Raw genomic sequence first — 16,528 nt, forward strand, 5'->3', positions numbered from 1 at the left:
TGTCTCAGAGTTGGGTGAAACCTCACTGCTGAGTCCGTGTGCCAGGGGGGATCTGCACAGATATCTCCCACCTCTGTGCAGCCAGTAGCCTGTGCTCCCCAATGCCATGCTGGAGCCTCTACATTTATAGGACAAATAAAATTTGCAGAATTTAAATATATTGTGGGCATAATTTTTTTTATTTTTTGGCACAGAATTTTTAATATTTTGCCCTCAGGAATGCCCTCAGGAATATTAAATATATGTGATTTTTTTTTTTTTTTTTGGTAATCTTGCAGTCCTAGCTAGAGAGAAGTCTAGGTGGCACTTGATCTGCAAGGAGGCGACGCCACTTTGGGGTTTGCTATGATGATGATGAAGAATTCTTTGGAGTTTTTTTAATATATAAGGTCCAAAAAGTTTAGCAACTGAAATATTTCTGCAATTAAAAACATTGAATAAAATTTCTTGTAGTGACCCCATGCTTGTGAAGCATCAGGCTGTTCTCTGTTCTTGTTTACCAAGTTCACAGGTAGAGGACAGGTTTCAGAGTAGCAGCCGTGTTAGTCTATATCCGCAAAAAGAACAGGAGTACTTGTGGCACCTTAGAGACTAACAAATTTATTAGAGCATAAGCTTTCCTGGACTACAGCATCCGAAGAAGTGGGCTGTAGTCCACGAAAGCTTATGCTCTAATAAATTTGTTAGTCTCTAAGGTGCCACTAGTACTCCTGTTCTTTTTACAGGTAGAGGAGTGTCACTATTTATAATTATAACTGCCTTACATGAGTCACTATTACAGGAATTGAAAACAAAGGGATAATGTGGCTAAACATTATCATTAGAACAAGCTTTAAGGAAGCTGCATAGTACTAGATATCACTGTTTGCATTTACAGGAACCTTTCATATAACCCAATCCAGAAAATACAAGCAAACCAGTTTGATTACCTACTAAAACTCAAATCCCTGTAAGTATTTAGTCCTTTTGATATATGTGTTATGGATATTTTCTTTTTGATTTTGCAATTCTTGTTGAGAAAAATTGTTTCTGCAGAACAAGTGTAATACAAGCCATATATGAGGTGCTTTGTACCTCTGCTCCTCTACTATATTTGTTGGTGTCCCTCAAAGATGTAACTTTGAAAAAAATTACCTCCAGTATAAAGATTTTTTCCTGAGCTCTCCAGCTTCTTTTGGGGGAAATTTTGAAGCACAAAAAGAGACCAGTCAGTCCAGATATCATATAAAATATCCAGAAAGGGTGAAATCAATTCCACTGTCATGAAGGTAAGGCCTTTTCTAGATGAACAGTTGGTGCACGCCTCATGCTGGGATGTAAATCCACAGCACACTGGTGTGTTGCACACTAACTCTCCATGTGAACAATGCTGCCACACATTAAAAGATCCCTAGCATGCTTTGAAATGGATCTTCTAGTTCTAGTGCATGGTAGCAGAGTCCAAAGGGCGACTTAGTGCACAGCAGACTCATGTGCTGTGGATTTACACCCCCCAGCTTGTTGTGCACTAAATCACCATGTGGTCAAGCCCTTAGGTGCCTAATTCCAGGCTGGAGGGAGGTGGCTCCCTCTGCTTGGGATTCATGCTCATGAACCCTCTCCTAGAGTTAAGCAATTAAGCCTGTTGGTGGAGGAGGAGATCCCCCCACTTTAACATTTAGCCCAGTGATTAAGGTATTTACCTGGGATGTGGGAGACACTGTTCAGTCCCCCACTCCTCCCTGATGTGGAGAACAGATTTGAATTTAGGTCTCCCCTTTCCCAGGGGAGGTCTGAGGTATTTTGGAGCAGATTACGCTCAACCTCGCCTGTTGAAGCTGTTCTACTGCACATAAATTAAATATTCATTAGGCCATAGAGCAAATGTGAATGTCCTAATCACTGGACTATAGTCACTTATCTGGGATGAGTCCCAGTCTCCCTGTTTCAATATGTATTTAATTATTTATACACAGTGAAAGAGTTGCCACAGGAAAGCTTGAGAAAGACCTACCCCATACTCCAGTGATAGAAAGGACTGAATTTAGAGATGTTATGCAGAAAAACTTGATACGATTTAGACGTAACCCAGATGTAAGGACCAAGGGAGAGGTCTGAGTCAAAGATGACCCAGAATATAGGCCTGAATGATAAGTAGGATGTTAGTGTTGTCCATGGTGATCATAAAAGGAGGGGTTAAGGGGGAAAATGAAGAGCTCTGTTTTAGCTATGTTGATCCAGAGCTGATGGTTAGACATCAATGAAGAGATGTCAGAGAGACACGCTGGGATTTTAGTCTGGACAGGAGACAGGTCTGGAGTAGAGAGGTAAATCTGTGAGTTGTCTGCATAGAGATGATAGTTGAATTTGTGTTTATAGATGAAATTATCCAGACATCAGATGTAGAGGGAGAAGAGAGGGAGACCAAGGACAGAGTTCTGTGGAACCCCCACAGAATTAGGGATTAGGAGGCTCCTTGCAAGGACACACGGAAGGCGCAATTAGAGAAGTAGGAGGAGTCATGGAAGCCAAGGAAGAACAAGATTTCAAGAAGAAGAACATGGTTGATTGTGTCTAAGGCAGCTGACAGGTCAAGGAGGATGAGGATGGAGTACTGGTTCTGAGATTTGGCTAAGAAGAGGTTATTTGAGCCTTTGGCAAGAGTGGTTTCCATGGCATGCAAGGGGTGGAAGCTGGATTGGAGAGTGTCTAGGATGGAATTGGAGGAGAAGAACTCCAAACAGTATTTGTAAACAGTGTGTTCAGTGAGCTTTGAGATGAAAGGGAGAATGAACATGGGGCAATAGTTGGAGGGGCAAGTGGGATGAAGGTTGGGTGTGGTTTTTTTTTCAAATGGGAGACTCTAAAGCATGTTTGTATTGTGAAGGGAAAGAGCTAGAGGAGAGTGAGTGGTAAGAAGAATAAGGGAGGGGAATTAGAGTGGACATAAGGAAGATCAAGATATGGAATGGGATTGGGTCACTGGGACAAGTGGAGGTGTTAGAAGAAGAAGAAAGCAGATGAGAAACTTCTGCATTTGTGACCAGAGATAAGCAGAAAGTTGGTGGGGAGGAGAAGGGAAAGCAATCATTCTGGGGACAATAAAACAAGCCCTGAGGAAAGGGCCTTAAAAGACCCCCACAGCTACTAACCATTAAGGTGAATACTGTTCTTCACCTGTGGCTTGATCTGCTGTGAACTCAGGTGAACTTTGTACTAAAATCTTTATAGGATAGGCCCCAAATTCATCTCAGTCCAAATCAAAAAACGACAATGCGTATTTAGAAAACACACTATACATTTAACTGTTGCACTGTTTGAACTGAAATAACTAAGTAATTCTGTTAATATAACACTATGAAATTATACTTCAGTGACACAATATTGTAGTTGAAGATATTAATGCAATTTTTTTTCTTACATTAAGAAAAAATAAAAACAAAAAAATCCCTTGGTAGTTTTGAAAGAGTGCCCAACATTTTAGGAAAGATGTGGACAAATTGGAGAAAGTCCAGAGGAGAGCAACAAAATTTTGAAAGGTTTAGAAAACCTGACTTCTGAGGAAAGATTGAAAAATGTGGTGTGTTTTGTCTTGAGAAAAGAAGCCTGAGGGGGGACCTGATAAAGGTCTTCAAATATGTTTAGGACTGCTATACAGAGGACGGTGATCCGTTGTTTTCCATGTCCATCGAAGGCAGGACAAGAAATGGGTTTAATCTGCAGGAAGGGAGATTTAGGTTAGATGTTAGGAATGATTTTCTAACTATAAGGGCAGTTAAGTTCTGGAATGGGCTTCCAATGGAGGTTGTGGAATCCCCATCATTGAAGGTTTTTAAGAATATGTTAGACCAACACCTCTCAAGGATGGTCTAGATTTACTTGGTCTTGCCTCAGCACAGAGAGCTGGACTTTATGACTTCTCAAGGTACCTGCCAGCCCTACATTTCTGTGATTTTCCTCAGTCTTTGTCAAATCAGTGTGCCAGTCATTGGGTGAATTCCAGTGGTTGTTACTATAGCTAGTGAAGTACTTTGGACCCTCTGAGATGAAAGGCACAATATGAATTTAAAATACTATTATTAGAACTGTTATTTTCCCTGAGATAATGGAAGAACATCAATAGAACAGTACTTTGGAAGGGCAAAGTAATAATATAGATAACATTGCTGAGAGCACTGAAAGAGGCTCCTTTGTGCTATTAGGACAGTGAGGTTATCAGAATTAACTGTAATTTATTTTATTTCACTTTTTAGCTTTTTATTTAGATTTTCTACTGCAGAAGTTTTAAATATATGAATGGACTAGATGCAATTCTCATTCATCTATAATTTCATATAATCAAAGCTACACATTGTGCCCACAATAAGCTTGTTGTGTTTTACCACTGATTTTATGTTGCCTTTTTTGATTGTGAATATATTGGTTATAGCAGCCTGGAGGGCATTGAAATTACAAATATCCAAAGAAGGATGTTCAAACCACTTAGAAATCTCTCCCATATGTAAGTAGATTATTCCGGTTTTCCTTCTTGTGTTTTGATTTTTTAATTTGACAAAGTGCAGAATGTTTAAAAATAGAAATATATGAGAACTTGCATTCACTGCCTCTCTGGCTGCTGAGTAGTTGAAAAACCAATTGATGCTGTCAGGAAAGCTGAGAGTATCATTAAGAAAAAGTGATGAGGGCAAGGGGGAGGTTAGGATTCATTTTAACATAATGATAAAGTTAAAATTATAATTAAATCTCCTAAACAGCAAACTTCAGTTCCTTGTAAACAGATATTGTACTGACCCTATCTAGGTTTGCTTATTGATGTATACATGATCTAAAGTAATATTAATAGTACAGTTTAGATATGCTAGTATATGTATAATGTATTCTGATATAGACCATTATTAATAATGTTTCTGTGGCTCTCAGAATGTACCAGATCACTTTTAGCTGATGAAAAAATACAACCATAATCAGCAAGAATGATCAAACCTTTATCAGCATAAATTAAAACGAACTGTCATAAGTAAAACAAAGGGGGGGAAATACCCCAACTCAGCAGCTAGGTATAGATCTTTTGAGTTTCTACAGACACTCTTTGCTTATTGACTCCCCTGCAGACATTCCTATATGCCTTCACAGACCTAATTAAACTAGGGAAAGGGGAAAGGGGCCAAGAGATAGTTAACTCCCAGTTTAGTGAGGACTAACTATTGTCTCTGCACTCTGTCACAATCATATATTTTTATAGTGTGTGCTATGGATTCAATTAAAATAATTACTTTTTTAAAGTACTGTTATTACTAATGTTTAGCACATATATGTAGTGCTCTTCAGCATCAAACCACTAACAAACATTAACTAACTAATCTGTTCATACCCTGAAAGGTTTTATACAGACCTGAAGTTTATTTCAAATTCAGACTGGGAATAAGGTTTACATTTTTAACAGTCAGAGTAATTAATCACTGGAACAATTTACTATGGGTAGTGGTGGAGTCTCCATCACTGATAACTTTCTAACAGATCTGCTCTAGGAATTATTTTGGGAAAGTTCTTGCCTTGCATTGTACAGGAGATCAGACTAAATGATCACAATGGTCCCTTCTAGCCTTGGAATCCATTAATGAATTTATGCATTTCTTTATGTATATACAAAAAGGGGGAGGGATTGCTCAGTGGTTTGAGCATTGGCCTGCTAAACCAAGCATTGTGAGTTCAATCCTTGAGGGGACCACTTAGGGATCTGGGACAAAATCAGTACTTGGTCCTGCTAATGAAGGCAGGGGCTGGACTCAATGACCTTTCAAGGTACCTTTTAGTTCTAGGAGATAGAATATCTCCATTAATTTTTTTTATTTATTTTTTACTGAAAAAATCAAAAACCTTTATTACTAGTTTTCTATTACCAGAAAACATTTTGTGCTTTGAATCTTTACTAGGTGTTCCACAAATGCCCATATTATTGTGAAAAACATGTATCCCAAACCACACCAATTTGACAATCAGAGTGAAACATTTTTCTCATTTTCTTTTTTCCTCAACCAGATATTTTAAGAAATTCCAGTATTGTGGATATGCCCCTCATGTGCGCAGCTGTAAGCCAAATACCGATGGGATTTCATCCTTTGAGAATCTCTTAGCTAGCACTGTACAGAGAGTGTTTGTCTGGGTTGTTTCTGCTGTCACTTGCTTTGGAAATATCTTTGTTATCTGCATGCGGCCTTACATCAGATCTGAGAACAAGCTCCATGCCATGTCAATAATGTCTCTCTGCTGTGAGTATTTCCCCCAAATAAAAGGTATCAAACAAATATAAAAATCTGGTTTTAGTGTGTCTGACTATAAATTTTATTATTATACAGCAGTGACACACCCACCGCACTAGATTGCAAGAGCGAGAAAGTTCAGCCAAATTATAATATAAAATGCTATACTTCAAACAACACAAAGGTTGTTGGATTCTACCTTTAAGTTACAGTGGAGAGTGGGTTAACACTGAAGGCCAGGTGTCTGATATTACTCCTATAGAGGCTCAGTGTCAAATTACTGTCTTCAATAAGAACAGGAATGAGCCCCAAATTTTCAAAGGAACATTAACCCAGCTTCAATACAATTATGAACACACAGTAATTTGTGCACACCAGCAGGATTTGTGTTCTAAACATTCCAATTTTCATAACGGTTGTAACAACTCAATTTTACACACATTCTGTGATTTCTGTTTGCATGAGAAAATTCTGTTCCTTACATGACCAAATGATTGTGTGTGCAAATACAGGATTGACTTTGAAAATGTGACCCTGAATGTCAGAGCTTCTTTTTAAATTTTAAAACCAAGAATTGTTGACAAACGACTTCGTAATTGATCAATGTAATCACAAATTCCCTGCCTGTGTCTGAGAGATAATGTAGGTGGGGCAATATATTTTATTGGACCAACTTCTGTTAGTGAGAGAGGCACGCTTTTAAGCTCACAGAGCTCTTCTTCAGGACCTGAAGTTGGTCCAATAAAAAATATTACCTCACCCATTTTGTCTCTCTGATATCCTGAGACTAACATGGCTACAACACTGCATACTGCATTTATTATAAATTAAATACAAAGAGGTCTACTTTAACTTTGGTATTTCATGAGATTACATTAATCACATTAGAAAGTAATTGTCAATTGCATATAAAACAGGATAGCAGCACTTCTAAATACCCACTGTCCAGGAGTCTGTGGTTTGTCCAAAATACTGCGCTAGACACCCCAGGAACCCCAAATCCTTACGAGGTCCACAGCAGGGCAACCCTGTCTCTCCCACCTGCAGCATTGCTATCTCTTACAACTTTCTTGTTCTATGGAACCCTGCCTACCAGCGCTGTTCCTAGGATCACAGCTTCTTGGCAGCCTGCCAGGTGGACTGTCCTTGAGCCAGAGACTTCAGGGCTTTCAAGGTTCATGGCTCTGGTACAGTCAGGTGGACTACACCTAAGCTGCAAACTCCAGAGCTTCCAAGGTCCAGGAGTCAGGGGCAACCACTCATGCAGACTGCCCTGGAGTCAGGGACTCTATGGCTTTCCAGGGTCTGTGGCTCTAAGAACATAAGAACGGCCATACTAGTTGAGGCCAAAGGTCGATCTAGCCCAGTATCCTGTCTTCCGACAGTGGCCTATACCTGGTGCCCCAGAGGGGATGAACAGAACCGGTAATCATCAAGTGATCCATCCCGTCACCCATTCCCAGCTTCTAGCTAACAGAGGCTAGGGATACCACACCTGCCCATCCTAGCTAACAGCTATTGATGGACCTAACCTCAATGAATTTATCGAGTTCTTTTTTGAATCCTGTTATAGTCTTGGGCTTCACAACATCCTCTGGCAAATAGTTCCACAGGTTGATTGTGCGTTGTGTGAAAAAATACTTCTTTTGTTTGTTTTAAACCTGCTGCCTATTAATTTCATTTGGTGATCCCCTAGTTCGTGTGTTATGAGAAGGAGTAAATAACACCTCCTTATTTACTTTCTCCACACGAGGCAGCCAGCTAGGTGGACTGCCCCGAGTCAGGGACACCAAGGCTTCCACAGTCCACAGTTCCAGCGTCAGCAGCCAGGTGGACTGGCCTGAAGTTGCAGACTCCAGGACTTTCCCATTTTTGGAGTATTTTAAAATGTTTGTTTTTTGTTCCAGATCATAATTAAACCAAATTTCAAAATACTGAAATCCTCCACAAAATGGAATTCTCTTTCTTTACACAGCTCTAATCCTGACAATGCCTAAGGGGGCTCAGAGAAGAACTCCCTAATGCATACTTTGAAAATGTGCAGGAACCCTCCCACAATATTTTATTTTTCACTGTGGAGCTTATTTAGTCAGCCACACACATGTGGAGTGTGGCCTGCCTTACTTGAGAACTTTTCAGCTTCAGCAAAAGGCTCTGTGCAATCTGCATTGTGCATGCCTAGCATATGATTTTTCATAGGATCATAGCTTGGGCAAATCAAAACCAAATTTCTGTAACACTAGCAAAGACACTTCTACTCAATGTGAACACTTTGCATACCAAGTTTCAGTGTTCTAGACATTTTGGAAGTAGAACTGTTCATAAAAAAGTTCAAGAAGTATTTTGTAATGAGAAATGTATATTATTTTTACTCGTGCTTTATCACAACTGTGTTTTGCATGAACTTAAAAGAAAAATCACCTTAGGGCAGAGAGCAAGAATGAAAATATGTCAGTCCAAATGGTGAAAATGTCAGAAAGGCAGCAGTCACTAAAAACCAGTTAGAATTGAGAATTTTGTAACCTTATTTATAGTTGCTGATAGAACTTTTAAGTATATTATTAAAATATATATATTGTAAAATAAAGGACAATTCAGATATATAAACCAAATTATTCCCTATTTATTCATGTTCTTAAATGTTATTTCTACAGGTGCTGACTGTCTGATGGGAATATATTTATTTGTGATTGGAGTCTTTGATGTTAAATATCGTGGAGAATACAACAAGCATGCTCAGTTGTGGATGGACAGTATCCACTGCCAATTGGTGGGCTCATTGGCTATTCTGTCCACAGAGGTGTCAGTTTTACTGTTGACTTACCTGACTTTGGAAAAATATATATGCATAGTTTACCCTTTTAGGTGTTTGAAGCCAGGAAAATGCAGGACAATTTCCATTTTGATTCTCATCTGGGTTATTGGCTTTGTGGTTGCTTTTATTCCACTGAGCCACAAGGAATTTTTCAGCAACTACTATGGCACCAATGGGGTCTGTTTTCCTCTTCATTCAGAACAAGCAGAAAGTACAGGAGGCCAGATTTATTCTGTTGTTATTTTTTTAGGTAAGTATGTTATGTTTCTTCCTTTACATATGTTCGCTGGAGCTACAGCGGGAGCCCAACTTTCAAACGAAGATGGCAGCCTTACTAGGCTGCCCAAATCCCATATTTGGATGCTCTGATTAGTATATAAATGCCCACTTTATGCACTTAAGTACAACGATCGGCACCCAAGAATTAGATTTGAACACCTTATTTACTCATGTTTGAAAATGGGCCTTCCTTGAAAGTATGAGACCCATGAATTTATTAAAATACTTTAAAAATATTTACTTTTAAAATCTCAGTATTATACACAAGCTTACTCATTTACTGCTTAGTTTGATGATGGTGTGATGGCCACAGTCATGGCCAGTGGGTTGGAGCATGTGCTAATCAGGGATTGAGCCCCCAACCTTTGCCTGTCTAGGCCACATCTTTCTAGGGTTGAAAGGATGGTCTAGTGGACTGTGCACTGCACTAGGGCTTAGGAGATCAAGAGTCAGTTCCTGGTTCAGTCGCAGACTGCCTGTGAGACCTTGAGCAAGTCAGTTAATCTGTCTTGTGCCTCGATAAGCCATCTGTAAAATGGGGATAATATTAAGGTGAGAGGGTTGTTGTAAGCATAAAATTCATTAATAGTTAGCAGGTGCTCAGATACTACAGGGATTAGGGGTTGTAATGTATCTGGGTAGATGATTGTCAGTAAAGCAATGCTGAAACCAAAGAACACAGACCTACAAGATGCACAACCTGATTTAGATGGCAAATGTTCACTATTTAGTGATAATTAACAAATATACTATAAGTAAGGGGGCATTAACCTCAATGTCCTATATAAAGTCTGACTCAAGTTCTACCTACCTATCTAAATTCCAGTTGTACTAGTAGTTTGGATAAAAGATTCTCCTTTGCTACCTGCCCTATAACTTCCCCAATTTGCCAGTAAGCTACATGCCTGGAAATAATCATTCATGTCTTAAATCACTAACATCCCTCAACTTCTTAACAGGTGTAAACTTGGCAGCTTTTATCATCATTGTGTTTTCCTATGGAAGTATGTTTTACAGTGTTCACCAAACAGCCATCACAGCAACTGAAATCCGGAATCATATTAAAAAAGAGATGACCCTTGCGAAACGGTTTTTCTTCATTGTTTTCACTGATGCATTATGCTGGATTCCCATCTTTATTTTGAAATTGCTTTCTTTACTTCAAGTAGAAATACCAGGTATGTTTTTTGTTTCTTTTCTAGATACAAATTTCAGTTAAATAGCTTGTGTGAAAGTCAGCTAGAAAAAGAAAGCTAACGTGCTAACACTGGGAAGATATCAGTTAATATTTATACACTACTTTTAACACAAAGTATTATATACTAATACAATGTTATTGAGTACATACACTTTTGAATATTTAAATTTCTTTTTTCCTCTTAAAGGTACTATAACTTCCTGGGTGGTGATTTTTATACTGCCCATAAATAGTGCTTTGAATCCTCTCCTCTACACTCTGACCACACGACCTTTCAAAGAAATGATTCATCAGGTTTGGTATAATTACAAACAAGGAAGATCCATAGGAAGCAAAAGCAGTCAGAAAACATATGGCCCATCATTTATCTGGGTAGAGATGTGGCCAATGCAAGAGATCACACCAGAGTTAACAAAGCCTGCAATTTATACAGACTCCTCTGAAACATCAGTAACCACGCATTCCACAAGATTGAATTCATACAGATAAATGTTTTGAATAGTCACAGTAAAATTTGCACAGTCATCTTTGATGTGGACTCACTGTTTTATAGCAGTAAGGAAAAAGCTGTAACACGGATTCGCGTCAGTGATGGCCAAGAAGTCAAATCAGAAAAAGACAACAGCGAGTGAACTTAACAGTACATACATTTTTGAAGAGCCTTAGGGAGTAGTAGCCATAGGAAAAAAATATTTATGTGAATAAAATTCTACTAACAATCCAATTTTTTTTTTCATTTTGGGGCTGGGCAGATAAAGTCAAAAAGGTTAAAACTGTCACTTTGTATCTTTCTAAATTCTAAAATGTAATTCACATGCAGTCTATTGTTAGAGGACCAGATTGCTAGCGATATAAAAGTTAACTATGAATGGCTATGCAGCTTCCTAAACTTTAGTCAGCTGCAGTATTTTTCTGAAGAGTTACTCATAAGTCAGGCATGGGGCACTGGACACCAATTACAATGCTTCAGATTTATGAATACTTTAAAAAGGTACAACGTTGACCTAAGTTTCGGGGGATCCCAACCGGAGCAATCAGGCAGATTCTCCATATGTGTGTCAGATTTTTATAAAAAAAGACACTTTTTGATATTATGAAATAAAGGGATACTGGATAAGGAGACTTTCAGTAATGGGCTTGTAGCCAGCTGAGTTCCCAAGATAACACAGCTGGAGGAAATGCTCTTCTGCATTTACACTTTGAAGCTTTATTTAAAAAAAGCAAAAAGATGTTTTTAATGTTTGCACTCAACTTCTTAAAAGATACAAGAAGTAAAATATAGTGTGACTCACACTTTACTGTTTACAAAACTTTGAAATATGTTAGAATCAAATACAAAACAGATGTGTATCATGTTTCCGCTACTGTATATATTGATTTATTTGGAATAAAGATTTACCTGCTGATCAAACTGACTGTTTTCCCCTTGATGAAAATAGTAAACACACCATATTTCATTTTACATCCTCACTTGATACTCTGGATCATGCAGAATGTCTGCAACATTAACTCTCCTTTACCCCACTTTGAGAACATCAAGTTGATTAGCTAAATAATCAAGGAACAGTAAGAGAACATGCATTACTTACAGCCTTCTCTATGCTTTGACGGATGGGAGGAAGGAAGAAACAAGCTGCCATAATTAGCTGTTCAATATTTGTTCTAATGTCTTTTATTCTTTAGGTTAAAAAAAATAATTAATTTTCTTGGGGTGGGAGACACCTAGAAATAGGTATCAATAACTACTCAGTCATGGCACACCACTACATTTTTCTATAGCTTCCCAACTCATTTCAGTGCTGCTATTTCATATGTTTCTGGGCACAGTAGCTATGATCCAAATATTTACCACAAATTAAAAATATTTTAGATAGTAGATCCTTGTTTACAATGGTATGCCAGATTATAGGATTGAATTATAGGATTGAATCACAAACCTACTAGTTCAATAAATGGGAGGAAATGCAGAACAAGTTCTAATACAGCCTATTATCTCAAAGATTACAGAAAACGGAGAATTAGCACAGATACTATTGACATATACATTTCAGTTTCAAATAGCAACTCAACCTTTTAATACACAATACAGCTGAGTTTCTATCGTAAGAAAAATATGATCTAAGCACACAATAAGGCACCTTAAATATAGTTTAGTAACCAAAATACATAAAAATATCAGGTGTAGAAGGGTTTGCAGTGATCAAATAATCTGTAAAAATGCAACTATGTAGAAAAGTATTGAAAAACTGGCTAAGATGATTGTCAGTGTAGGGAGGGAGCTGGGCTACAGTCTTAAAAATGAGAGACCAAGTTCTAGACTCAGTTATATCTATATTAATACCTGTTAAATGGCAGAGTAAGGATGGAGTTTATACAGGTATAAGTGAGGGCAGAAAGTTTCACAAGGAGTCTCGTTTGATTAACAAGATTTTAAAAAGACTTATTTTGGCAGTGACAAGCTTATATACATTCCTGAAGGACGGGGGGGGTAACAAAAATATAGCTGTCTGCAAGTGATTACACCACTTGGGGAATTCTTCATTTACAGAATCACAGTGGTCAATTAGAGAGGTATCAGATATTTCCCTATGTATAGTATCTGAACACAAGTGTAACAATAATTGCATTTAGTACATTTCATTTGTACTTGATAATCAATAGAACTGCAAAGAAACCAACAGTTTAAAAATCCAAATTTGGTCCCTCTTCCCAAGCCAAACTAAAACAGTCTATTCTATTATTCAACAGATTCTGAATGATGTTCATGCATGCACCAGTATCAACAGGCATTTCTCCATAGAAACAGCTTGCGCACAGAACAAAATATTTCCTTGAAGGTGGGTAGTTGATGAAAAGCCCTGTTAAGCCATCAAGAAAAAAAGCACAAAAAAGTTGTTAAAGTCTTCATTTATACAGACGTTCCTTAACCCAGCATGGCCGAGAGCCAAGTCCTGTCATTACAAGACAAGGGTAACAAAGTGAAAATGCTGTGGGATGACTCAGCTTCAGCTTGCCCAGGTACCCTCTTCAGATTTCCTCCTGTGTGTGTTTGCACAGTGTCAGTCACTGGGTTTCAGAGATTCATACCCTTCCTTCAGAAGATCCCGCCACGTTTTAAGAAATCGGGCATTTTCTGAACATTTAGTTGCGAGTTCTTCTACCTGGGCTGACACAGCAGATGTTGCCTCAAGGATCTTAGTTAGCGAGAACGCAGCCTGCAGCAAGAACATAAGAACAACCATGCTGGGTTAGACCAATGGTCCATCTAGCCCAGTATCCTATTTTCCAACAGTGGTCAATGCCAGGTGCTTCAGAGGGAGTGAACAGAACAGGCAATTATTGAGTGATCCATCCATTGCCCGCTTCCAGATTCTAGCAATCAGAGGCTAGGGACACTCCAAGCGTAGGGTTGCATCCCAGACCGCCCTAGCTACTAGCTCAGGGGTAGGCAACCTGCGGCATGCACGCCAAAGGCAGCATGCGAGCTGATTTTCAGGGGCACTCACACTGCCTGGGTCCTGACCACCGGTCCGGGGGGCTCTGCATTTTAATTTAATTTTAAATGAAGCTTCTTAAACATTTTAAAACCCGTATTTACTTTATATACAACAATAGTTTAGTTATATATTATAGACTTCTAGAAAGAGACCTTCTAAAAACGTTAAAATGTATTACTGGCACGCAAAAACCTTAAATTAGAGTGAATAAATGAAGATTCAGCACACACTTCTGAAAAGTTGCCGACCCCTGACATAACAATTGGTGGACCTGTCCTCCATGAAAGTATCCAATTCTTTCTTGAACCCTATTATAGTTTTGGCAACAACAGGGCTGGCTCTAGGCACCAGCTTACCGAGCAGGTGCTTGGGGCGGCCACTTGGGAGGGGGGGGGGGGGGTAGCACGTCCAGCCGTTCGGCGGCAATTCGGCGGATGGTCCCTCACTCCTGCTTGGAGCGAAGGACCTCCCGCCGAATTGCTGCCGCAGATCACGATCGCTTTTTTTTTTTTTTTTTTTTTGGCTGCTTGGGGTGGCCAAAACCCTGGAGCCAGCCCTGGGCACCAGACACACAGGGGGTGTTCAGAGATACAAGGAGGGGGTGCAGCCGGTCTGGAGTTTGCATTGTGTTCCTGGAAGGCCAGTTACTGGGCTGGGCTTCCCAGTGCTCTGACCAAGTCAGGGCTACAAGGCAGGTTCTTTAATCAGCCCTCGTCTACACAGGTATGGGCAGAAGTCTGATGCCTTCCCCGCCCCGCAAACAATCATATTCCGGTTTAAAAGGGTTTAGTTTATGTGGCTCGGAAAGGGGTTAAACTGGACCCGCCGAGCCCCTCGAAAGCAGAGTGCGCGTGTGTGTCCACACAGCGGCGGCGCTTACACCGGTGTAACGGGCAGACCCACGACCTGCCCGCACGCCGAGCCGTCACCCCACACGGGTCAGCCAGCAGCCGATGGGTATCAGCCAGGTCCGTTGTCAGTCGGGCTAACGGGGCCACCGCGCGCTGCGAGGCCGGACGCTCCCCAGCTGGCCGGGCGCTGGGCAGAGCAGAAGTAAGGGCAGAGAAAGGGCAGAGAGAGGGCAGTGGCTACAACGAAGGTTACTGGGCATGCTCAGTTCGACTGAGCATGCTCAGTACACCCAAAGTAGCAAAACGGGAGCGGGAGCACTTTGTGGGGCTACACCGGCTCCGCACGGGGAGACTCACGTCATCGATCTGCATCTCCACCTCCTCCAGCAACTCCCGCGGGTCAGTGAGCTGCTCCAGCGGCCGCGCCCCGCTGCTGCCGCTCCGGCTTCTCCTGGGCCCGGCGCCGGGGGAGACGGGCTGCACCGGCCCCGCCTCGGCCATGGTCCCTGCCTCGGGCTCGGAACGGCCGCAGCAAAACGATCCCTTGGAATCAACCGGTTTTGCAGCGCGCGCGCGCGCAACTCATTAGCCCCGCCCCCTACCCGAGGGGCGGAGTCGGAGCCTGCGACGACCCCGCCCCCTCCGCGGTAGGGCCGGTGATCCATGAGAGCGTTTCCCCGCCCCCTCCGCATAGACCACCCCAACTTCCGTTCCGCTGGGGCAGGAAGGGGCTCGGTAATGTGGTCCGCAATATCTAGACACGCAGTGCAGCTCCACTTGAACTCCTACTCCCAGCATGCAGTGCGGCACTTTCAAGAGAACACAGATTAGACCATTGATAGGCGCAAAGCATGCTGGGAGGGATGGTTTTCTCCTGTCGCAATGCATGCCGGAATCAGACGTCCTCCCGGCCGGCGTCCGTCAGGCAACTAGCTATGGCGGCCATGGATTCCATTATACAGCTCCGCCTTCTCGCGTCCCGGGAGTTTTGTTTAATTATGGGATAATAAAGAAATTACTTTTCTCCGGCCACGTTGGGCTAGCGCATGCGCCGTACTGCACACTTCCCTATCAGGGAACATCGCCCTACCAGGAGGGCTGGCCAGCGCCCCTCTTCCCGCAGGGCATTCTGGGAGCGGTAGTAGTCCCCGCTCCGCGGGGAGGGAACTCCGTCTCCCGGCAGGTAGCCCGGCGCGCAGGCGCACAGGGGTGGGGACGGGGTGGTGGGAGCTGCGGGTGTGCAGTGAGTGTAGCGAATGCAATTGGCAGCGGCTGTGTGTGGCGTCGCAGCGCCAGGCTGACCCGAAGCTCCAGAGCGCTTTAGGGGGGCGGGGTGAGCCTAGCGGGCAGGGGGGCCCGAGGCAGTGTTCGCCCCAGTTCCAGTCCCTGAGGGGAGGCTGCCCTGTCCCCGGGGGGCGCCCAAGCAGGCACCATGCCGCTCCCTCTCTGCACGCTCTCCAGCCAAGGTAAAGTGGGGCGTCGCTCGTGGGCACCTTGCTGGTCCGTGGGGCTAGTGGGCTGCAGGCTGACTCTCGGGTGGTGGTTGAAAATCATCCTCTGCCCTGTTAACTTGCTACCACGATTCCTTGCTCGTGGGAAGGAGCCCGCCTCCCCCCGTGTGTGTGTGCGGGAATAGCAATGGGGTTAGG

General features: G+C 41.8%; 3 protein-coding genes across 6 annotated transcripts in view; 2 read left to right on the forward strand and 1 right to left on the reverse strand.

Annotated features, from left to right (window-relative positions):
* RXFP1 (relaxin family peptide receptor 1) overlaps positions 1-11,933 on the forward strand; it is a 75,546-nt gene extending 63,613 nt beyond the window's left edge. For 3 of the 4 annotated variants that reach the window (XM_034770908.1, XM_034770906.1, XM_034770909.1), the window contains 6 exons: positions 878-949; positions 4,409-4,480; positions 6,019-6,248; positions 8,894-9,304; positions 10,293-10,511; positions 10,719-11,933. In XM_034770908.1, coding sequence (XP_034626799.1) covers positions 878-949; positions 4,409-4,480; positions 6,019-6,248; positions 8,894-9,304; positions 10,293-10,511; positions 10,719-11,020 — 1,306 coding nt within the window. In that variant the 3' untranslated portion in view covers positions 11,021-11,933. The remainder of the gene's footprint in view (positions 1-877; positions 950-4,408; positions 4,481-6,018; positions 6,249-8,893; positions 9,305-10,292; positions 10,512-10,718) is intronic. The other variant, XM_034770907.1, reaches the window with a different exon arrangement.
* Positions 11,934-12,588: 655 nt separating this feature from the next.
* On the reverse strand, positions 12,589-15,524 carry C5H4orf46 (chromosome 5 C4orf46 homolog). Its single transcript, XM_034770913.1, has 2 exons — positions 15,237-15,524; positions 12,589-13,746 (listed from the first exon to the last, which is right to left on the reverse strand). The coding sequence occupies exons 1-2, from the start codon at positions 15,378-15,380 to the stop codon at positions 13,591-13,593; spliced, it is 300 nt and encodes a 99-aa protein (XP_034626804.1). The 5' UTR covers positions 15,381-15,524; the 3' UTR covers positions 12,589-13,590.
* Positions 15,525-16,085: 561 nt separating this feature from the next.
* Positions 16,086-16,528, forward strand: part of ETFDH (electron transfer flavoprotein dehydrogenase) — a 30,503-nt gene continuing 30,060 nt past the window's right edge. The window contains exon 1 of the mRNA XM_034770910.1: positions 16,086-16,345. Within this exon, the coding sequence (XP_034626801.1) occupies positions 16,312-16,345 (34 nt within the window). The 5' untranslated portion in view covers positions 16,086-16,311. The remainder of the gene's footprint in view (positions 16,346-16,528) is intronic.

The sequence above is a fragment of the Trachemys scripta genome, chromosome 5 (genome assembly GCF_013100865.1).
Source record: "Trachemys scripta elegans isolate TJP31775 chromosome 5, CAS_Tse_1.0, whole genome shotgun sequence".
Lineage (NCBI taxonomy): Eukaryota > Metazoa > Chordata > Testudines > Emydidae > Trachemys > Trachemys scripta.

Excerpts from the sequence above, each read along its gene's own strand:
- C5H4orf46 (XM_034770913.1), bottom strand. The coding sequence starts at position 15,380 with ATGGCCGAGGCGGGGCCGGTGCAGCCCGTCTCCCCCGGCGCCGGGCCC. Across the intron at positions 13,747-15,236 it reads TGGAGATGCAGATCGATGAC|GCTGCGTTCTCGCTAACTAA; the intron begins GTGAGTCTCCCC and ends TTCTTGCTGCAG.